At 42.5% G+C, this 25,074-nt stretch overlaps 1 protein-coding gene across 1 annotated transcript in view; it reads right to left on the bottom strand.

Moving 5' to 3' along the window:
* Positions 1-25,074, bottom strand: part of aff2 (AF4/FMR2 family, member 2) — a 178,974-nt gene that overhangs the window by 58,916 nt on the left and 94,984 nt on the right. Inside the window, exons 5-8 of the mRNA XM_070444094.1 lie at positions 21,414-21,500; positions 20,360-20,396; positions 20,072-20,126; positions 5,485-5,539 (exon numbers count right to left, since the gene is read on the bottom strand). Of these exons, the coding sequence (XP_070300195.1) occupies positions 5,485-5,539; positions 20,072-20,126; positions 20,360-20,396; positions 21,414-21,500 (234 nt within the window). The remainder of the gene's footprint in view (positions 1-5,484; positions 5,540-20,071; positions 20,127-20,359; positions 20,397-21,413; positions 21,501-25,074) is intronic.

The following is a 25,074-nucleotide window of genomic DNA, read 5'->3' as shown; positions in this document are numbered from 1 at the left end:
AGGCCTACTTATCTTGTTGGCTGATAACAAATAAATGTGGACAGTTCTTCTAACATCTTCAATATGTGCCTTGGAATTCGATGAGAAGGATGCGCGCAGTTACATCCCAGATGTGTCTGTCTTCACTAGTATCATACTTCGAAGCTGAGATGCCTTTGAGAAGGACACGGTCAGGTGACGGGCATTGGCTAATAAGAATTAAGATATCTGAAAGAGCAATGTAAGTAAGAGGTGCTTCGTAGCACGCAGCTGGGAGAAGGGAATTATTATATTCAGTCTCAAAAGGCCAGCGATTTTTTGGGGGGGCATTACCGCCATACAAGGGGGTTGCAACCGGGAAATTTGAGGCATTATCAAGTGCTTGTAAAATTGTGAATTAGAGACTGATGAAGTGTGTGCAGCCTGTGCAAGAAACATTTTTCAAAACATCATTGCAGTCGCATCATGCAGCCTTCGAATGTATTAAAAATCAAACATACAGTATAGCCCAATGTTTGTATCACRAATAAAGTTGCATAAATAACTCTAAATTAAGCATTTAGGAGGACCTGTTCCTTTGTTAACCACTCAACACAGAATAGCCTTGTGTGCACACTCCCTCAGAAATCGTTTGTAGAAAATATCCTTTCTATTTTATTCATCAATGTTTATTATCTATGCATAGTCACTTTACAAATGATCTCGACTAACCGTATACAGCCTCGTTATTGTTATGTCATTTTCTTGTGTTACATTTTGATGAGATTTTTTTTAACCTTAGTTTATTTAGTGAACATTTCATTAACTCTATTTCTATTGAACTGCATTGTTGGTTAAGGTCTTGTAAATAAGCATTTCACGGTACAACACCTGTTGTATTCATCGCATGTGACAAATAAAAATGTATTTGATTTGATTTGTATTCTTCATACTATAAAATAATTTCAAAATAATGCCACAGAATTCTAAGCACATCCTGTCTGCTAAATGAACTAGTGTAGCCCACATCCATATGGCATAGCCAGATCAGGGCCTAACATAAGGACAACTCAGAGTATAMTATTCTGTTAATCTGAAATAGACTACATTTTCTTCATATCATGTTTCTTTAGACCTATCTGAAATAAATAATGGATTTATTGTGATGGTGTAGGCTATATTATATAAATGGATCTATTCGACTTTTTAAAATGTAGATGTTCCAAATGTCTGCATCAGTGGCTTGTAGGCTATGCGTGGAAGCCAGGAGATGCTAAATGTGTTTATGTTCATTAACAGTCAATTACCATGAGACTGGCAGTTATTTGCTTGACAATCACCAGCTGACAAAACTTCATGACCGCCACAGCCCTACACCTACTATAGTAGCAGAGAGGCTTTGAATCGAATCAGCATTTCCACATTTAAAGTAGGCTCCATGTCCACATACAGAATATAATAGTTGTTACATAATACATTAGTAGGAAAGGTCTTGCTACTAAGCTATGGATTTCCATAGGCTTTGATTTGAACCAACATCACTGACACCTGACACTGATTTGAAGCACAGACAGGTGACAGTCATTTAATACTATGAGGATTGTTTGTTCAGCCCCCCCTCCCCTTTTTTCCCAAATGTATTCCCTATAATAGAACAACAACACATTGTAACAAACAAATGAACATTAAAGTGTTTCCTCTCCGATGACAGTTCAGTGGAAATCAATTACACATGCAGACAGACACAAGGGACCGTAGCATGCCACTTCACAGTGAATGAAGGGTGCACAGGGAGATGAGTGTCACTGCTACATCTGTAGTCCTGAAAATATGATGTAGCCCACAATGTGGGGGGGGGATAAAGTCCTCTTTGAAAGCATATTCATCTGCTTAAATAGTGTTTGAGCAAGGTATAGAAATGAAACCCCTTGGTACCGACAAGTAGTGAAGCTGTTGGCCACCACAACCTGTCCCGACTACCACCAAGGCACAGGCAGGCCCACAGCCACACACTGGCCAGGCAGGCTAAGTTTATTGCTGTGACCATTGATCTGTGTACAGTCCATTTATCATTCATGAAAGGAGCCAGTGATCTTCACAGTATATTAGATGAAACAACTCAGATCATCTGTCAACTGCTCTCTTATTGCTGTTTCCCTCTCCACAGGGATTTGGGCTGCTTCCATCCTTCTTCCCCATTCGCAGGTTGCTAGGCAACGCAGCTGGGGGCATGGCTGCTAGTGTGTTTGGCTCGGCGGCGGCGTAGATACGTACTCCAGCAAACTGTTTTAATGGCTGCTGGGGCTTTTTTCATGCTTATGAGGTGGCTTTGGGCATTCGTTTCAGGGGTTATGTGTGTGTGGGAAACTCAGAGGGTGGTTATCGCTAAGGAGGAGGAGAAGGGAGAGGGGAGGGATGGRGCTGTGCCGGTGTCATTTTTGTGACTACCATTAAATTTGCCTTTAAAAGGCCAGCCATGACCAAGTGCTTATCTGTATCACCAAGAGTAATACAACACAGCTCAAAGCAAGATGTTCATGAAATTGACACAAAAGGAATTCAACAATATTTAAGAATACTTCACTGTGGCAAGCAAGGAGAGTGATGCACTGCTATTGAATTTACAGGTCCGTTGCCTGTAGAGAGGACAATATCTTTCCAAAAGTCATGTATGCCACACAGTGATGTATGCCTCCAATTTCTTTTCAACCTGAATATACAACTGCGGGGTGATTAAGAAGCATTAGCTCTGTTGTGAGATCAGTCTTACAGGGAGGGCAGAAAGGTCTGTTTTAAATTAGCTCATTCTAATACTAGCATTTGATGATACAGGATTTGAGACATCAGATGAACAGGCCTCTTCGCTCACTCATCCGCCTTCAGATTCATCATCTCCATCTCCACTATCTCTTAACAAATTATGTCATTGAACTTCGATACCCCTTGTTAAAATACTATCATTAGTTCCCNTGTGTGTGTGTGCATGTACTTGTGTGGGAAACGCAGGGGGTGGTTATCGCTAAGGAGAAAGGGAGGGCTGGAGGAGCTGTGCTGGTGATGATCAAATTAGCCTAAAATGGCCAGACATGATCAAGTGCTTTTCTGTATCACCAAGAGGAATGCAACACAGCTCAAGGCAAGATTTTCATGAATGTTTTAAGGAATTCAACAATATTCAAAAGACAAAGAGAATGATGCACTTCTATTGACTTTACTGGCTCATTGCCTGCAGCTATAGAGATACACCACATCATTCCAACAGACAGACAGTGATGTATACCCTCAATTTGTTTTCAACCTGTGGCGGTGTTATTGAGAGGCATTAGCGCTGTTGTGAGATCACACTAAATGAGAAGGTATAAAGGTTTGCTTTAGATCAGCATTTGATGATCCAAGAATATAGATATCAATCAGATGAACAATCCTCTTCACTCACCCATCCACCTTCATCTCTCTCTGTGTGTCTCTGAGTCTCTCTGTGTGTCTCGCTGTGTGTCTCTGTCTCTCTGTGTGGCTCTCTGTGTGTGTCTCTCTATGTGTGTCACTGTGTGTGTCTCTGTGTGTCTCTCCTCTGTCTGTGTATGTGTCTCTCCTATGTATGTGTGTGTCTCATCTGTCGGTGTGTGTCTCACTCTCTGTGTCTCTCTCTCAATGATGTCATTGAACTTCGATACCCCTTGTCAAAATACTTCCATTAGTTTCCCCTCCATCTATGGTGATCACAGCAGTATCCTATTCATTCTGGGTAGGGGGGGCTGTTTTATCATTAAGAGAGAAAGCCGGCTAACATAAATAAAGGGGGGGCTGTTTTATCATTAAGAGAGAAAGCCGGCTAACATAAATAAAGACACCACTGTTTGTGATGACTAGATTTCTTCTTAATCCACTGGGACATCTGAATGACAACATGGCTGTTGATTTAGGGGAGAATGTTTTCATTTGGTTGGCCCTTTCACTGTGGTATTTGCTAAAGAAACTGGGCAACAAAACCCTGACTTATTGACCACAGTCCTCAATGATCCTCTGTGCTGCTGCAGAACTAAGCAATAGAACATTCTCACAATTTTGTAAAAAAAATCCTACAATTCTAGAAAATCTCCAGTGAATTCTGGTAGACAAAGGGGAGAGGGAAGGAAGTGCTTGCATAGAGGAAAATGGGGAATGCATGAACAAAACAGAGTTGAGGTGTTTCTAGCTGATGAATAGCACCAGGTAGCTGAATAACAGTGAGGTCAGAGGTGCTAGCAGCTCCAGCAGTCCAGGCACAGCAACCCCCCCTGCCCCCTCCTAGCCCCCCTCTCCCATCTGAGAACCACACCCCTACCCCTCAGTGCCAGGTGATTTGTCTGAGGTAGGGCTGACCTTTTTATTCTATCTACTGTCATAACTGCACCAAAGCTGGACTGAGAGCAACACACAAGAACAGGAGAGAAGGAGAGGGAAAGGGATGAAAAAAGAAATCGAGACAGAGAGTGTGTGTAGAGGGAAATATGGAGAGAAAGAGAGGAGAGAGAGAGAGAGAGGGATGAGAGAGCGAAAAAAACGGCAGAGAGCCTGGGCTGATGCTAATTGCTTTAGATACAGCACTATGTGGGCACTGGGAGATAGAAGCAGCAAAATTACTGCTGCAGGTTCTCCCCAGCCCCCTCCTGCTTCTCTGTCAAAAATATATTAATTATACCTCCTCTCTCCACTGCCCTGAGTCACATGTGCTGGAGCATGCTGATCCACTGTGTCTGGCACTCACACTGGGGCTGTGTGTGTGTGTGTGTGTGTATGTGTGTATGTGTGTAAGTGTTTGTTTTTCTGTATGTGTGTGGGTGGGGGCGGGGGGGTTAAGCTGGTTGCTTATATAAGGACGGGATGTGTTTTTTGTTTTTATCTGTATTGTTGTGCATGCAGAGGACAGGGGGAGGAGGGGGACCAAGCAGACTAGTGTGTGTTTATTTGTGTACAGACACTGCTGGTGTACTGCAGGCGATGACAGCGTGATAATGTACCATGCACTCATTTGCAGTAAGCCACTTATAAACACACAGAGATGCAAATGCATTTCACACACATACTGTACAGCACGCAACACACACACACACACACACACACACACACACACACACACACACACACACACACACACACACACACACACACACACACANCACACACACACACACACACACACACACACACACACACACACACACACACACACACACACACACACACACACACACACACACACACACACAAATATGGGAGTGCAGTGCTGTTGTTAGAGTGATATTAGAGCCCTGTATTCACTGAGTGAGTATGATGGCCTTAGTGTTTAATAACTATTATTAAACTACCAACCGGTCGAAGGTTCTGAATGGATGATAACTATGATCAAAATACAAAAGAAGCACAATGAGAGCCATCTCGAATTAACTAATCCAATAGTTCCTGCTGTGTTATTTTCTGGCTCAGAAAAACATCATATAAAGAGATACAGTATACTGTACATAGAAGGGTGTTGATTAATTTTACCTGTTGATCAGTGTCCTCTTCGTCACTGCTGATCTTCAGGTCATCCTCAAGCATTCTGCAGAAAGACACAGCACCAGTCAGGTCAAATAGACAGCTTCAGGTGACCAATTTGTGTACTCATTTATTCAACAAACTTATACTGAGGTCTCCTTTATCATCCACCTCTCTATTTTGGATTTTGSTTATGATAAAATATTAATTAAATGAATAACCCTTTAATAACCCTACAACAATTCCCCATATAAAGTCAAAACATATAGTACTGGTGGGTAAAGAACTGGAAATAACTTTTATATTATTCAAATCAGTGCATGTATAATTTTTTATTTTATTTTATTCGGACACTAGCACAATACTTTTTAAGATGATGTGCCATTATTTACAGAAGAGCAAAATGCATCTCTCCATAGTGAGGGATGGCATTACTCTACTCTCTGTTATATATACCATCTTTCAATGCAATTCAACATTGAAAAAAACATCCAATCCTTTAGCTTGCTTCAGACCATAAACTATCAAAAAGTGTTTTCAGAAAGAATGATGTCATCTGACAAATGGTTATGGGGTGTGATGACATCATAGTAAAAACACAATAAAACCGGGCCAGCAGGCAGGCTAGCAGCAAGCTAGCGCTTAGCAACCTACATTTCTACATAGAGTGGCTGACTGGCCCGGAGTGTCTAACACACATGGCTGTTAAAAAATAACCCGGKCGGGGAATTTCCCCCCGAGTTAGAACAATAAAAGGAGCTCTATGAGAGCCAGTCATTAACCTGATAATATTTAACAGATGTCAGGAGAAGAAATCTTCGCAACACAAAACCAGGTGGCTGAGGTGGACGCTTCCAGTGGACTTGCACTCAGTTGGAGCCAAACTGGGGGGGTAATGTCTGTATGTACATGCATGTGTGAGTGTGTGTGAGTGTGTGTGTGAGGGTGTGTGTGAATTTGAGAGGGAGACACAGAAGAAAAGAGAAAAAAGAGATAGAAAAATAAAGAAAGAGGGAGAAAGAAGAGAGGGACAAACATGAATAAAGAGTGGACTGTCTGTGGTCTATTTCATTTTTAACTTCTCTCCAGTCGGTGTGGATAATCCAGCCTTTAATTGGAGGCAAATCAATAGTAGGAAAAAGCATACCTATAAATTCTCCTGAACAGTGTACACTGCAGCATCTTACCCACAGCCCTATTCACTCTAGGAGGAGAGGCGTGGTTATACTTTTCACTTTTATGACACCACAAAAGACGTGTATAAAAGCGATACCCTCTTAAAGAAGTCCTGAAGACCCTATAAATGATGAACGTAGGTTCGGTGCACATCCGTTTGAAACACTGATAGACCTCCGATCCAAATGAACTGCTTGATAAATAATTAGCYCCAGGACATCTCCCTCTGTCAGGAAACCACAGATACGCAGTTGCACCAACATATCAGGACTAACAGGACTTTATAATAAATACCTTTGAGGAGAAATAATAGATATAGACTGTTTCAGCCTGAGAGGACAGTGTTCATCACTCTCCTAAATTAACCTTCAAACCAGAAGGAGGACAAGGAGTTAAACTAAGTTTTATATTATTTTAACTTGAAAATAAACACTTTGGCAGCACAGCTAGAAGCGAGCTCACAGAAATATTCACCTCATTAAAATTGGCACACCATGAGATATAGAGACCCAATCTGCAGTAAGTAATAAAAATAAAAAATCTCCTTCTTTCCTACTTGGCATTAGTTGAGTGTATGCTTCAGGTTTGACGTTTTGGCAAACATATGTGTTCTTTTACAGGCGCTCAAAGCACCTTGATAAACCTGAGTGAAGCGCAGTCTAATGATTAAAACAGGATTAGAGTCAGCTCTGGTGAAGCCTTGAGAAATAATGTGATTTACGACGTCCTATCTTACTATCAGGACCATTAACATGGAAACAGAATTACCAACCCACACCATGCCTTTTTCCACTGAAGCCACCCATGAGCGAGGCTCATTTGAATTGTGCGGCTGGCACTGGCACTGTTTCGGTCCTGTTCCTTTGCTTTTAGAAAAGACACCGTACAGGAGTGTCTAGGGCAGGGTAGAAGTGTCTCGGGTAGGTCAGGCGTGTCTAGGGCACGGCAGGAAAGGGCAAAGGGAGGGTCAGGGAGGGGAAGATTACTCAGGGCAGCAGGGCAGTTCATGGGGCGAAGGGCGGAGGGGTGATAGGGGGAGAGAAGAGGAGAGGAGGGGATGGGAAAATAGAGATGAGAGGTCGTACAGAGCTGAAGAGGGCAAGCCCAGACTAGAGCAGCACAGCTGGTGGTGAGAAGCAACACAGCAACACGCGGTGACAGAGTCTCCTGGCACTAGCCCACTAGAGAGCTGGCGTAATGATAGGGAAGGACAGGCACAGGCTGTGATCATTAGCCACCAGCTAACTCCCAATCACTACCTCTGTCTATCTGTCAGCACCCTCAGGGAAAATATCTCTCCACCCTTCCAGCCTTTCAGAATTCACATATACTGGAGACAAACTATGAAGTCTTTAAAAATACTACATACTATACAGACAAATGTTCAAGAATTGTTGTGATAAGTAACTATGATACTCTGAATGAACTGGATGCTGGAATTTTGATAAGGTATGATATATTATTTTAATGTACTTCATATTAAGTAATGTGGATATCAAGAGTGCCCATATGGCTTCAAATGTTTTTATTGCATTACCTTGTGAAAATCATGTGTGACATGAGCATGTCGGACTGACATGACAAGCTGTTGAGAAAATAAAAGAAACCACCAAAACACTTTCTCAGTAAATCATATAAACGTGGTAAATGGCGGTTGTCAGAGGCACTACAGAAAAACATTCTAAACATATCTAATCACCAATGTCCTGATGTTGACATTTATCCTGAACACAGAATTAAACTGTTTATCACTGAGTGTAGTACATGTCAATGTGTCACTGATACATAATTGCACTCATCAACAAGACCACTCTCTTGGGCACTGCAGTACCGCTCCCTCCCCCTACTGCCCACTGTATTACTGTTATTATTCCCCTGCATGCTCTCAAGTTATTTTTAAATGGAGTGAAAGGGCTGCTAGATTGGCATTTAAGAGTGACCCTCTGTGTTTTCAGTTTGATGGCAGAGGTCGACTTTGTTAAGCGTATAGACCACCGCTTTGTCCCATGTAGCTAGGTGGGCTGGAAGCTCCACAATAGCAACATCTCTCCTGTCTATTCTTGAGCGCGAGGGAGGCATGTCACCACTCACCAGGCAGCTGGGGACCATGGGAGTGTGACCCACCCTCCTCAGAGAGCTTCTGGAGGTGGAAGATGGGGAAGGGAGGAGGGTTGTACTGTACACCCGGGGATGTGACACTTCACCGGGGGATGACTGACACCCCTGAGCCTCTATCCTTCCACGTCCCTGGTACCTGGTAACTAACTCCATGGTACTGTGCCAGGAGACAGACACATCACCATGATGAGGGGAGGCCATGCGTCATCTCTTGGGCCCAGAGAGACAGCATCATCTCAGGGGTATCAGATATGTGTGTGTGTCAGAGGGCACATACAGTAACTGACTCTAATATCCCCTACAGCGACAGCTCTGTCACTGTCGAGCTGTACTGTCATAGTGAGAGAGATATAAATGAAGGAGAGGGTTAAATTTAGATGCTATATTCTACTGTTGTGTATGTGGGTGGTTGTGATGATGACAGGGTTAATTTTGGGTAATGCAATGGTTGTGGTGATTCCCTGATGCTGTGTTAGACAAGGACAGGAAGGAGAGGCTGAGGGGAGGGGAGATACATTAGGCTTGTTAAGTTTCCCCTTAGAGGCATAAGAGAACATTTCTCCATTCTTTCCTGTGTACCTACCTATTCTCTATTCCCTCCGGAGCGAAAGCCTGCAAATGCAGTAACTGTGGGTGCCTTAAAACGAGTGTGCTTTTAAATAAGCATTCAATCCATCTCCACGTTATTGTGTCAATCAGTTCCGAGGTACACGGAAATGCACTTGGACAGATGGAAGTAAATAAATATGCTGTGCATTACTCTAGGAGAAGTGTGTATGTTTTTCCGTGTGTGTGTTTCCTTGTGTGTGTTTGTGTGTGTGTGTGTGTGTCGAGAGCTCACATGCAAAGTGCCTGTCGTCCGCTGTGCTCCTGTCTCCTGCCCTGAGACGCTGCTTTGTTCCAGATCTGTCACTTAGAGCAGTCGTCTGAGGATCCAGTCAGCTGAGAGAGGCCCATCAACACTCCCAACATCACTACCCATGCCATGTGTGTGTGTGGTCTGAAGCATAGGATGCATAGGAATAAGTGAATACGAGATAAAGGGCCACGTAACGAGAGAATACTGTACATGATTAAATGCATATGGAATGAGACTATTCTGTACTGAAGAAATTAGTGTGTTTACTATGAATGGGGAACATGAGAGGGAATGAGCTGGAAACAGAGTTCCGGTGAGAGCTACAGGGATCAGAGGGAAAGCATCCTGAATCCCTCTCCTCTCCTACACTCTCCTCTCCTGTCCTTTGCTGCTCCCTCCTTCTAGTTTTCTGCCAGGCCTGCCTCTGATTTAGAGTAGGGGTTCTCTCTGGCCCCTCTACACACACACACACGCAGGGCCCCAGCCGTACTCTGAAGCCTCGCTTTTCCTAAGCGATGGATTATTTAGATTGGCCCTGAGCCATCTACCACTCTAATTTCCGAGAGCTTGAGAGAGAGAGCTGACTGGAGTGTCACATCAAGAGGCTACGTTGACGCTTGTGATGGATGCCTTTCCCTCGTCTCCTCTGCCTGCCTGTGAGGCTCCACTCTGTGCTCTGCATTTATTTCCACCAAGTAGGAAACATCTGACTACTGCTTTTTTCAAACTCCCCTGTCTTAGTCGCATATAACAAGCACTCGCCTCACCATTAAAGGCACTTGAATATATAACGTTGGTGGTCATGAATTCCCTGCAAATATTTATCTTTAGAGTGATAGTACCAAGAACACATACAGTACGGTGGCATCCAAACAACTTACAGTAGAGAGCTCTACTTACTGTAACACTCGGGTCCCTCCTCAATACCTTATTCAATGCTTTTCTGATAGTATGTTCACAGCAATTTTATGTGTGTGTTGTGATGATAGTATATTACCTTCGTGTGGAAGGACACAGTAAACGCATGGTGAGGGTACAACAAACATTATTATCCTTCAAGTAACATTTCTGAAGAAAAGCATGAAAAKAGTCATTTTTTTCAAAACTCTATTTTACAAGGGGTCTGGGAGAACTGTGATTTGAGCAGTGGTTGTTGCCATGGCAGTGTGTGCGTGTGTGCATTTGTGTCTGTGTGTGTGTGTTTGTGTAAGTAGTGGCGAGAGGTGGGGGGTGTGGGGGTGACTAGGATTGCCGGAGGGGGCTGTGATGCAGTTCGGGTCCAAACACAAGGCCTCATTAGAGTCTGGAGCCTCAGCCTTCTGCCATGGCAGCCCTGCAGGCCACATGCAACCTTTCCCAGGCAAGCAAGCAGCCTCTTTCTCTCTCTCTCTCTACTTTGATGAATTCTACTTTGATGACTTCCTGACTTTATTTAGGTCTGCAGACCCATGTGATATAAATACTGTGAATCAGAGAGCCATCATCAGATGGAAGCAAATAAGGCATGTTTGTTGATTGAAAAAMCTTTTTTTTTGTCACAAATGCCTTCTGGAACATGTAAACTTTCATGTGCCTTAAYAACAAATGTGTATGCCATCTGTAAATACAAATGAAATTGTTAAATTACGAGACTAGTTGGTTTAGCCATGGAAAAAGACCTTCCCGCTAGCCATGATTGGCTGAGAAATGGATGGGCTGGACATAGCGAGAGATGAGTTCGGATTGGTCTGTCAAGTAGCATGCTTCTGTCTATAACGTGAGCTGWTCAGTATAAGCCTTGCTACCACAGCTTTTTTGAAAGATATCATGTTAGCCTGGAGAACTGCAAAAGTGTTGCTATTGCTCTCAACAACATYGCTACCCTGAATTTAGCAGGCGTTATAGACAGTGGGGAAARATTGTGATGGACTACTTTCTGCACACGGTCAGTGTGAACCGGAGTAACTTGACACAACACCAGCCAAACAAGCTGTACAAACAAAACAGAGTTAAAGGGGTTCCAGTCTGCTGTGAAGCATTCATACATGTAGAGTACCAGTCAAAAGTTTGGACACACCTACTCATTCAAGGGTTTTTCGTAATTTTTTACATATTTTCTACATTATAGAATAATAGGGAAGACATCTAAACTATGAAATAACACACACTGAATCATGTAGTAAGCAAAAAAGTGTTAAACAATTTTTAGTTATTTATATATTTAAGAATCTTCAAAGTAGCCACCCTTTGCCTTGATGACAGCTTCGCACACTCATGACAATCTCTCAATGGGTAAGATTCAAGCTACATTTTCAGATATTATACTTTCCTAATTATGTCAGAAAGTTGTTTTCATTGCAAGTTAAAACGTACTGTTAGCTAGCTAGTGAATGTGAGCTTGCTGGCACGCTAGATTACGTTATGTGTATGATTGCTAGTTATAGCCTACTGTTAGCTAGCTAGATAATATTTACATTTACATTTAAGTCATTTAGCAGACGCTCTTATCCAGAGCGACTTACAAATATTAAACCTAGTTCATTAGCTTTAGCTACTTGCAGATTCATACTACAGCATTTCATGCATAGTGGCTAGCTATGACAATCAGTTTGTCTTGCTAGTAATATGGGTGGGATTATGGTTCATTGTTTAGCTAGCTAGCTAGCTAGATGTTTAAACAAAATAATTCACTTCGCCAGATGATTAAATGACCCATCAAGTTAGCCAGGTGTGTCTGGGGGTGATTACGGCCATCTATTGTATTTCATGAACATGTGTACATGTCTAGACAATAGTGACCCATCCACTTTGCTAGATGTGGCTGGGGGGTGGTTATAGCAGTTCTTTTACATTTAGACAAGTGTCTGGTAGAGGTGTGCCGATATGGCCCTATTCGTATTTGTAATGKACAGTTGATAGTCGGATCGGATGATATTCGTGATCGAAAAAAACKGAAGTGTTTTTTTATATGCCTAAATATTTGTTGGCAAAATACTGTACCCCSCTGCATGTTCTCACTGCAAAAAAAGCTGCAGATTAGGGGCAGCGCACGGAGGGGTGGGTGTGTATGGGTGTCTGTGTGTGTGTGTCCTCAATTTGCAGTGGGCAGTCAAGTTTGCTGTCACTCAGTCAGAATGCGCATTGCGTTTCATATTTTTTCCATACCCTTGCCCCACTTGTTAGATATTATGCGCATTGATAGCTTGATAGCAAACGTCCTCGCCATGTGATTTATCATAGTAGCAGGCAGCAGTAATCTAAATGATCAGACTGGAAAAAATGCAAGGAAAAGTGATCTGGTTAAATTATGAAGCGAGTGGACAGAGAAATACAGCTTCGGTCGATCCAATCAGAGCAGCAGGATCAAAGTACAGCCCGCTCTTCTCTTTACAGGCAGACTATCCAGTTGAGCTATTTAGACCACGCACATGACTGACTCAATCATTTAGAAATTCTATCATTGACGCATGAGAAACATGCTTGCTGGCACTCACATTTTCTTTCACAAAAAATACTCGGATCATAATCGTATCCAGAATATTGGCACATCCCTATTTTCTGAGTCAGCATCATCTGATAACTATAAAATATTTATAAAATATTTTATCTGGACACTTTCTATTTTTGGTATTGCTACTATGCAAATATGCAAGTAACCATTTTGCTRTAAGGTTTACACCTTCTGTATCCTGTGCATGTGACAAATAAACATAGATTTTACTTGATACAGTGTGTGTTTACCAGAGACGGTAACGTTCAGAACAACATGACCTGCACCAAAGTCAGATTAGGAAATAGGCCAAGGACTAGATTTAATGGTATTCCTTATTGTTTTTCCTTATTGTAGTCTACTACTTTCACCACTTATAGTCTTGAAATCTTTGGTTGTTTGCTACACTACCTTACTCACTCTGTTTAGCACATGGCCTCACATGTGAATCCTTAAAGAGATGGGTAGGGATAAGGCTTAAGAGGGTGTGAACGATGCTGAATAGGTGTAGACAAAGATGTTGCTACTTAAGACCGAATCGAGGTGGTCGGTCAAAAACAGACAGCTTCATGATTTTGGATGATGATCCATATGTACTATGTAAGAAGTCCATGGATCACTGCACTAGGTTAGCTGACAGCTGTCACATACAGACAGGCTACCTCCCTGGAAGACCAGATCTGCTACAAATGAGCCCCTCTTTCTCCTAAAATGTTTTATTTTATTTTCCCAGATGCCGTCCTTTTGAAATTCAAAGCGATTCCATTATTCATGATCTCACTTATCTCATCTTAAATCATCTCTGCATTCCTACTTATTTTGTCTTATATGAGCGCACACAGGGACAGAGGTAAGCATTGGAAGTGTAGCCAGGATATAATGTATACATGTTTATACAGAGCAATAAAGGCTCTGAGTACCATAACACAACACAGATTTAACAGCTACAGCGGCGTGTTTTAATATAAAAGCTAATACTGCCACTCACTTGTGCTTATACTGYATTTCCTGTGTTAGTAGCAGGGAAAGAAAGAGACACTGCCTGATCTGAAGTCGATGCATTCAGCTCCGACAGACAAAGCTGGTATTGACACAAATGCTCTTTCCTTGGACTGGTTAAATCATTGAAGACTTCTCCAATAAGAGCAGTGTCATTGAGCGACACAAAAGCAGAATCTTGTGTTCAATTGGGAAAAAAGGCCTCCTGTGCAACATTGGAGAGCATTCAAAACGATAGAACGCTTGCCTTGCAGCAAGAAACATCACTACCCTTTTTATCATTCTCAACTTATCTCATTCTCTGGGACGCAAAAAAACGATGCTTTTCAGTCTTTCATTTGTGTATTCTGTTTATTGTATAAATCCTATAATCAACTATCATAATTGTGGTATCTTTCAAGAGGAATTCATGTAACCTATCACAAGACATCTACTGGCCCTTTGGGGTACTTCAGATTAAATAAGACGTCAAAAAAAAAATCTGAACAAAGCTGTAAATCATTATCCTAAATATAAACCATCAATTTAGTGAATGCCATTGGTGTTTAATATGAGAGTTTCAGCATGAAATATCCTTTATATTTTGTTTTACACACTTTTATTTATTTTACTATGTCAATATATTTGTTGTCAATGTTTTGGCGTAAAACTGGTGGCTTTTGTGAAAAAAATWAATAGTTGGACGAGTTGCAGAGGTAATTGAAAATAATAGCATTGTTGATTAGATGCTTTTTTCATTCATTAGGCTATTTTCTCTTGAACCATATAGTCTATCTATTAGAAACTCATGGACAATATGGACACAGACACACAAAATAATTCCGATATATAAATATATTTAAAAAAATAATTCAAATATAAATTACCAAAGTTACGATAGGTTGCCATAGGTTTTCTATTAATTATTGAAGATTCCGGTAACTTTAGTATTATTGAAGATTCCGGTAACTTTAGTAAATTATCGGTAGCTTTGCAACCCTACCGTCAGTACGAAGAGGAAAGAACTGATCCCAGCCATGAAAGCTGCCAGAGCGTGTGGGGACATTGCTTACATCCGCAATGACAGGCTCATTGTCTACCCTCCCTCCCAGAAGCCTGATGGGATGAGAGAGCCAAGCCTATGGGTTCGTAGCTTCAACCCCGCAGTACACAAACRCACACACCAATTGATTACTGGACTGYTGAATGTATATATTTTTCTCTTGAAAAACGTTCATAAATTAGCCATTTCTGAGACTCACTTAGATAATTAATTTAATGATACAGCAGTAGCAATACAAGGATATAACATCTATAGAAGAGACAGAAATGCTTATGGGGGAGGTGTTGCTGTATATATTCAGAGCCATATCGTGTAATGCTTAGAGTCTTAAGTCAAGCCTTTTCTTTTAGGGTGTTGCTATTGGCCACCAAGTGCTAACAGTCAGTATCTAAATAATATGTGTGAAATGCTTGATAATGTATGTGATTTAAACAGAGAGGTCTACTTCCTTGGGGACCTGAATATTGACTGGTTTTCATCAAGYKGTCCGCTCAAGAGGAAGCTTCTTACTGTAACCAGTGCCTGTAATCTGGTTCAGGTTATTAATCAACCTACCAGGGTGTTTACAAATACTACAGGAACAAGATCATCCACATGTATTRATCACATTTTTACTAATACTGTAGAACTTTGTTCTAACGCTGTATCCGTAGCCATTGGATGCAGTGATCACAATATAGTGGCTATATCCAGGAAAGCTGGGCCTAAAATAGTGTATAAGAGATCATATAAAATATTTTGCTGTGACTCTTATGTGGAAAAATATTTGTTGGTCTGATGTGATTAATGAAGAGCATCCAGACGCTGCACTTGATGCATTTCTGAAATAGCTTTTTCTAATTATTAATAAACATGCACGTGTTAAGAAACTGACTGTTAGAACTGTTAAGGCTCCATGGATTGATTAGGAATTGAAAAACTGTATGGTTGAAAGAGATGGGGCAAAAGGAGTGGCTAATAAGTCTGGCTGCACATCTGACTGGGTTACTTACTGCAAATTGAGAAACTATGTGACTAAACTCCCCCAAAAAATAATAAACTGTATTATGAAGCCAATTATATAATGAATGATGGAAAAAATCTTTGGAGTACTTTAAATAAAATTATAGGCAGAAAGACAAATTCAAATCCATCTTTCATCGAATCAGATGGCTTATTCATCACAAAAACATTTGATGTTGCCAATTATTTTAATGATTATTTTATTGGCAAAGTGGGCAAACTTAGGCAGGAAATGCCAATACCGAACAGTGAGCAATTGTATTCACGCATAAAAAAACAAATAATGAAAGAAAAGCATTGCAAGTTTGAATTTTGTAAAGTTAGTGTGGGAGAGGTGGAAAAATTATTGTTATCGATCAATAATGACAAACCTCCTGGCATTGACAACTTAGATGGAAAGCTACTGAGAATGGTAGCTGACTCTATAGGCACTCCGATCTGTCATATTTTTAATCTGAGCCTAGAGGAAGGTCTTTGTCCTCAGGCCTGGAGGGAAGCAAAACGAATTCCGCTACCCAAGAGTGGTAAAACGGCCTTTACTGGTTTTAACAGCAGACTTATAAGCGTGCTGCCAGCTCTTAGCAAGCTGTTGGAAAAAAATTGTGTTTGACCTAATACAATGCTATTTCTCTGTAAACAAATTAATCACAGACTTTCAGCATGCTTATAGAGAAGGGCACTCAACAAGTACTGCACTGACACACAAGCCTGATGATTGGTTGAAAGACATTGATAATAAGAATATTGTGGGAGCTGTACTGTTAGATTTCATTGCAGCTATTGATATTATTTTCCATAACCTGTTGTTGAAAAACTTGTTTTATGGCTTTTCAACCTCTGCCATATTGTGGATTCAGAGCTATCGATCTAATAAAACTCAAACGGTTTTCTTTAATGGAAGCTTCTCTAATGTCAAACATGTAAAGTGTGGTGTACCACAGGGCAGCTCTCTAGGCCCTCTACTCTTTTCTATTTTCACCAATGACTTGCCACCGGCATTAAACAAAGCATGTGTGTCCACATATGCTGATGATTTAACCATATACGCATCAGCAACCACAGCTAATGAAGTCACTGAAACCCTTAACAAAGAGTTGCAGTCTGTTTTGGAATGGGTGGCCAGTAATAAATTGGTCCTGAACATCTCTAAAACTAAGAGTATTGTATTTGGTACAAATCATTCCTTAAGTTCTAGACCTCAGCTGAATCTGGTAATGAATGGTGTGGCTGTTGAACAAGTTGAGGAGACTAAATTACTTGGAGTTACTTTAGATTGTAAACGGTCATGGTCAAACCGTATAGATTCAATGGTTGTAAAGATGGGGAGAGGTCTGGCCGTAATAAAGAGATGCTCTGCTTTTTTGACACCACACTCCAAAAAGAAAGTTCTGCAGGCTCTCGTTTTGTCAAATATTGATAATTGTCCAGTCGTGTGGTCCAGTGCTGCAAGGAAAGACCTAGTTAAGCTGCAGCTGCAAATTTTGCGTCAAATTTTGCTCTTAATTGTAATTAGAGGGCTGATATACAGTTGAAGTCGGAAGTTTACATACACTTAGGTTGGAGTCATTAAAACTCGTTTTTCAACCACTCCACACATTTTTTGTTAGGACATCTACTTTGTGCATGACACAAGTAAATTTTTCCAACAATTGTTTACAGACAGATTATTTCACTTATAATTCACTGTATCACAATTCCAGTGGGTCAAAAGTTTACATACACTAAGTTGACTGTGCCTTTAAACAGCTTGGAAAATTCCAGAAAAGGATGTCATGGCTTTAGAAGCTTCTGACAGGCTAATTGACATAATTTGAGTCAATTGGAGGTGTACCTGTGGATGTAGTTCAAGGCCTACCTTCAAACTCAGTGTCTCTTTGCTTGACATCATGGGAAAATCAAAAGAAATCAGCCAAGACCTCAGAAAAAAAATTGTAGACCTCCATAAGTCTGGTTCATCCTTGGGAGAAATTTCCAAACACCTGAAGGTACCACGTTCATCTGTACAAACAATAGTACGCAAGTATAAACACCATGGCACCACGCAGCCGTCATACTGCTCAGAAAGGAGACTCGTTCCATCTCCTAGAAATGAACGTACTTTGGTGCAAATCAATCCCAGATCAACAGCAAAGGACCTTCTGAAGATGCTGGAGGAAACAGGTACAAAAACATCTATATCCACAGTAAAACGAGTCCTATATCGACATAACCTGAAAGGCCRTACAGCAAGGATAAAGCCAATGCTCCAACATTTTCTTAAAAAAGCCAGACTATGGTTTGCAACTGGACATGGGGACAAATATCGAACTTTTTGGAGAAATGTCCTCTGGTCTGATGAAAGATAAATAGAACTGTTTGGCCCTAATGACCATTATGATTGGAGGAAAAGGGGTGAAGCTGGCAAGCCAAAGAGCACCATCCCAACCGTGAAGCAAGGGGGTGGCAGCATCATGTTGTGGGGGTGCTTTGCTGCAGGAGGGACTGGTGCACTTCACAAAATAGATGGCATCATGAGGTAGGAAAATTATGTGGATATATTGAAGCAACATCTCAAAGACATCTGTCAGTAAGTTAAAGCTTGGTCACAAATGGGTCTTCCAAATGGACAAAGTTGTGGCAAAACACCTTAAGGACAACAAAGTCAAGGTGTTGGAGGTGCCATCACAAAGTCCCTACCTCAATCCTATAGAAGATGTGTGGGCAGAACTGAAAAAGCGTGTGCGAGCAAGGAGGCCTACAAACCTGACTCAGTTACACCAGCTCTGTCAGGAGGAATGGGCCAAAATTCACCCAACTTATTGTGGAAAGCTTGTGGAAGGCTACCCGAAACGTTTGACCCAAGTTAAACAATTTAAAGGCAATGCTACCAAATACTAATTGAGTGTATGTAAACTTCTGACCCACTGGGAATGTGATGAAAGAAATAAAAGCTGAAATAAATAATTCTCTCTACTATTTTTCAGACATATCACATTCTTAAAATAAAGTGGTGATCCTAACTGACCTAAAACAGGTAATCTTTCTCGGAGTAAATGTCAGGAATTGTGAAAAACTGAGTTAAATGTATTTGGCTAAGGTGTATGTAAACTTCCGACTTCAACTGTAAAATACTATGCATGCCAGTCTCTCTTGGCTAAGAGTTGAGGAGAGACTGACTGTATCACTTCTTCTTTTTATAAGAAACATTAATGTGTTGAAAATCCCAAATTGTTTGCCTAGTCAACTTACACACAGCTCTGACACACACACACTTATCCCACCAGACATGTCACTAGGTGTCTTTTCACAGTCCCCAAATCCAGAACAAATTCAAGAAAGCGTACAGTATTATTGAGCCCTAATTGCATGGAACTTCCTTCCATCTCATATTGCTCAAATAAACAGAAAATCAGGTTTCAAAAAACAGATAAAGCAACACCTCGCGGCACCACGCCTTTTCCCTATTTGACCTAGAGAGTTTGTGTGTATGAATTGATATGTAGGCTACGTTTGCCTTAAAATAAATGCTATGTAGTTTGAGCTGTTCTTGATGTCATTCTGTATTATGTTTCATGTTTTGTGTGGACTCCAGGAAGAGTAGCTGCTGCTTTTGCAATAGCTAATGGGGATCCTAATAAAATACCAAAAATACCTCACTAGGCCTGTGTTTGACACTAACTAAACTGAGTGTAGGCCAGGTCTTGCGTGACTAGGGAGACAGGCAGTGTTGTCAGTGCTGTGCTGTTGAGGAGTGCAGGGTGGCACGGGAGAGGCCAAGGAGGGTACGGGTTAACAGAGAGAGAGAATGCCAACTGCTCTGTTTGTTTGTGATGAACACTCCTCTCAGCTGGGAATTCTACAGGGACTTGTTTTGCAAGGGAACAAAGCTGAAACCATGGTGGCATTTATCCCCCGAGGCTTTTTCAAAATAATTAATCAAATGAATACTCACGACTTCTGTGGTACAGACTTGGTTGCAGGCTTGTTACAGGGAACATTGCACCGCTCTGCGAAAGAATTTCCATTTAAATGTCAGAGTGCTGGTTTTGATTAAACCCTGACCAACAGCTAGCTTATTATCAATTTAGCTTTTGTTGCAATATGTCACACAGCATCATATTTTTCCCTAAATGGACAGGGCTGCAGTTGTTGCATGGCATAATGGCCTTCCATCTATTAACATCATTTTAGACTGATTAAATCGAAATGTGTGTGTAGGAAAAATGTAAAGCAGACTTACTTTGTCCAGCGTATCCTGAGGGTAAGTGTTGTGACTCCTGAGCAGAGAGAGAGAGAGAGCGAGAGAGAAAGAAGACAGGCGTGCATCAAATACATAAGCACACACTGAGGTGATACAGGAGAACAAATGGGAGGGAAACAGCTCATCTGATGGACTTAATTGATTTTACACTAATACAATTAGACATAGGACACAAATCACGTTTCAGAGTGTGGTGAGTGGACTACAGTAGACAGGACAATGTCTTAGTTAAAAGATGGCACCATTCAATCAGGATTTATAGACACGGGCTTATTATTAGGAATGTCAGCTGGGTCACGCTATGAGATTCAGACCATGTCCTATTAAGACACAAATAAGAGGGCTTTAGCTGCAAAATTAGGCGTTGGGGGATTTGAGGCTAGGGAACGACAGTAGAGAGGAAAGGAAGTAAAAGCTAGGAGAGACACAGATGCTGGGAGTTAGAGGAGGAGAGGATGAATGGGCTGAAGGACAATGGATTATACTATAGCTAAATCACACTCTATTACAGTGCGGCTGAAGTGCTGACAGGAGTTTGTCCTTAAAAAGTCAATCCGACCGGCACATGCAGCCAGACAAATGAAGTCCTACAGCTATCTGGCCGATAGCAGAGGCTCTTTGCTAGCTCTCCTCTCTCTCTCTGGCTGGGTCCCACGCTCTCTCTTTCTCCTTCTCTCTCTGGTGCCATGGGTGTTTCACTGGTCCTTTACTGTGACAGAACCTGACAGGCTTTCACAAGGATGACAGCCCTGGGTCGAATTTATTACATCCACTTTTACTTGATTTGTTTTCCCTTCCGACTGACACACGGATCACGTGATTACTGCTTACCAAACAAATAAGTGACAGTAGGAAATGACCCTATTGACTAGGACAGTAGACATTCAGAATGCATACATCTCTATCATTGTGATAATAGTATTAACTAGTGTCAGTATTACTAGCACTTATAACATAGTTGAAGTACTATTAGTAGTAGTATTGCTGTGCTTGTCAATGAACAGTACAGTGTAGGTCATACTATAGGACTCACCTTGGAGGGAATAGGGAACTTGGTCTGCTCAGCTTTGCCTGGAGTGTGGATGGCAGTCAGGGGAGGAGGCCAGGAGTGGGTCATCTCCTGCAGGGCAGACAGGATTCAAATCAGACATATTGGACACAACACACACACACACACACACACACACACACACACACACACACACACACACACACACACACACACACACACACACACACACACACACACACACACACACACACACACACACACACACACACAACACACAACACACACACACACCACACACACAAACCTGCATCCCACTGCGGGCATGTCTCTGAAGCTAACAGAGTTGGTCCTGGTTTGTCGGTGGATGGGAGACCAGATGCTGCTGGAAGTGATGTTGGATGGCCAGTAGGAGGCACTCTTTCCTCCAGTGATTGGGGACATTGCCCTGTGTAGGGTGGCGTCTTTAAGATGGGACGTTAAACGGGTGTCCTGACTGTCTGTGTTCACTAAAGATCCCATTGCACTTATTGTAAGAGTAGGGGTGTTAACCCCGGTGTCCTGACTAAATTCCCAATCTGGCACACCATCATGGCCACATAATCATCCTCAGCTTCCAATTGGGTCATTCCTCTCCCCTGTAACTATTCCCTAGGTCGTTGCTGTAAATGAGAATGACGCTTGTCGGATTGGGCAGGGCTCGAAAACTCTAAAACATCAACAGCATCATCCCGGATACCCTAGACCCACTCCAATTTGCATACCGCCCCAACAGATCCACAAATGATGCAATTTCAATCGCACTCCACACTGCACTTTCCCACCTGGACAAAAGGAACACMTATGTGAGAATGCTGTTCATTGACTACAGCTCAGCGCTCAACACCATAGTGCCCACAAAGCTCATCGCTAAGGACCCTGGGACTTAACACCTCCCTCGGAAACTGGATCCTGGACTTCCTGATGGGCTGCCCCCAGGTGGTAAGGGTAGGCAAAAACACGTCTGCCATGCTGATCCTCAACACTGGGGCCCTTCAGGGATGTGTGCTTTGTTCCCTCCTGTACTCCCTGTTCACCCACGACTGCATGGCCAAACACAACTCCGACACCATCATTAAGTTTACTGATGACACAACAGTGATCACCGACAATGATGAGACAGCCTTTAGGGAGAAGATCAGAGACCTGGCAAACACACCAAGACAATCGTGAAGAGGGCACGACAACACCTTTTCCCCCTCAGCAGACTGAAAATATTGTGCATGGGTCCCCAGATTCTCAAAAAGTTATACAGCTGCACCATCGAGAGCATCCTGACCGGTTGCATCACCGCCTGGTATGGCAACTGCTCTGCATCTGACCGTAAGGCACTACAGAGGGTAGTGCATACGACCCAGTACATCATTGAGACCAAGCCTCCTTCCAACCAGGACCTGTACACTAGACGGTGTCAGAAGAAAGGCCAAAAAATTGTCAAAGACTCCAGTCACCCAAGTCATAGACTGTTCTCTCTGCTACCGCACGGCAAGCAGCACCGGAGCGCCAAGTCTAGGAACAAAAGGCCACCCCCATTTGTTTTTTTACACTGTTGCTACTCGATGTTTATTATCTATGCATAGTCATTTCACCCCTACCTACATGTACAAATTGCCTCGACTAACCTGTACCCCAGCATATTGACTCGGTACAGGTACCAGCTGTATATGATCACTCGGCTACGCATACCTCTCCCTAACGTCAATATGCCTTGTCCATTGCTGTTTTGGTTAGTGATTATTGTCTTCTTTCACTGTAGAGCCTCCAGCCCTGCTCAATATGCCTCAGCTAACCCTCTTGTCCCACCCCCCACACATGCGGTGACCTCACCTGGTTTAATTGATGTCTCTAGAGACAATATCTCTCTCATCTTCACTCAATGCCTAGGTTTACCTCAACTGTATTCACATTCTACCATACCTTTGTCTGTACATTATGCATTGAATCTATTCTTCCGCACCCAGAAACCTGCTCCTTTTATTCGTGTGCAAATTATTTTTTGTATCCCTCCAGAATATCCTGATTCCTTAGATTATCCTGAGAATAGGCCTATGTGGACATCTTGTTCTTGGGAAAAAAAATCATTGAGACTATAGCATCTTTTAAATGCTTCCTATCAAAACATCCAAGAGGGCTCATAATGGGGCCTTCCTGGACTATGATCCATTTCCACACTGCACCCCTCTACTTAGCTTGAACAGAAAATGGCTTGCTTCATTGTTTCAACTCAAGGTGAGCTTAATTTTTTTAAACTAGAACAAGTCAGATTAAGAACAAATATTATTTACACTGACAGTCTTACCAAGGTGAACATTGTGTTAACTTCCTTGTACAAGGGCAGAATGACAGATTTTTACCTTATCAACTCAGGGATGTCGATCCAGGCAACCTTTCAAATCTGGCCCAACGATCTAACCACTATTGCCTACTGCCGCCCCTCCACTCTAACCCACTAGCTACCTGCCACCCTCCACCTCTAACACTAGGCTACCTCACCCAAAATGCATGTAAATGATGTAGTATCGGAACCAGAAAGAAGGAAGGAAGAATCATTTCATGGCCTCGTTCCGGACGTATGACTTTGAAAAACGATTTGAGCACCTGTACCAGCTGCCTTCTGCCATGGGCTTGGGTGTCCCTCCATGGCTGTGGATGTCCCTCCAGCTACCTATCCTTCCTAGTCAGTCCAACTGCCTGGTCACAGCCTGAACCACCACTCTCTGGATCAGAGCGTCTGTTCCCCTTGGCTGTGTGGCCTGCCACAGCCTGAACCACCACTCTTGGATCAGAGCTCTGTCCCCTTGGCTGTTGTGGCCTGCACACAGCCTGAACCCACCACTCTCTGGATCAGAGCCTCTGGTCCCCTGGCTGTTGTTGGCCTGCACACAGCCTTTGAACCACCACTCTTGGATCAGAGCTCTGTCCCCTGCTGTTGTGGCCTGCACACAGCCTGAACCACCACTCTCTGGAATCAGAGCTCTGCCCCTTGGCTGCAAGCCGGTTGTCTCAGCAGCCCTCTTCTTCAGCCGTGAGTTCTGGTGGCACTGGCCTCGGCAATCGCTTCAAGGGACAAGGCAGAGGCCGGATCCATTCCGGCGACTGTGATTAGGGAGTTGGTGAGGCATATATCTGTACCTGGACCAAAGACTTGGGGTTTTCCTGGTTCAAAGTTCAGGATATCACCAGGTTACTTCCCGAGGCTGTGCATCAGTCACCGGGGGTGATACTGCTCATGGTTCATGTGGGGGTCTAAAGTTCAGGATATCACCAGGTTACTTCCCGAAGGGCTGTGCATCAGTCACCGGGGATAATACTGTCATGGTAATGTGGGGGTCAAATTACATTGACAGGCAACTCAGAACAAGCCTCCGCTGGCCTCCAATCACGTCAACTCGTAAGATTTGACCCCCACATATAACCATTTGACCCAGTAGTTCTCCCCCCGGTGACTGATGCACAGCCCTCGGAATAACCTGGGTTTAATATCCTGAACTGACCCCCAACATTAACCCATGACAGTATGCGCCCCCCGACGATGACACTAAGTAACTGAAGCAAGAACAACAGCATCCCTCCCTCCCCGCATCTCGCCCCCCCCTCCTGTGAAAATATTGTGCATGGGTCCCCAGATTCTCAAAAAAGTTATCAC

This window comes from Salvelinus sp. IW2-2015, linkage group LG6.1 (assembly GCF_002910315.2).
Source record: "Salvelinus sp. IW2-2015 linkage group LG6.1, ASM291031v2, whole genome shotgun sequence".
Classification (NCBI taxonomy): domain Eukaryota; kingdom Metazoa; phylum Chordata; class Actinopteri; order Salmoniformes; family Salmonidae; genus Salvelinus; species Salvelinus sp. IW2-2015.
This window is presented reverse-complemented; position numbering and strand designations above follow the sequence as displayed.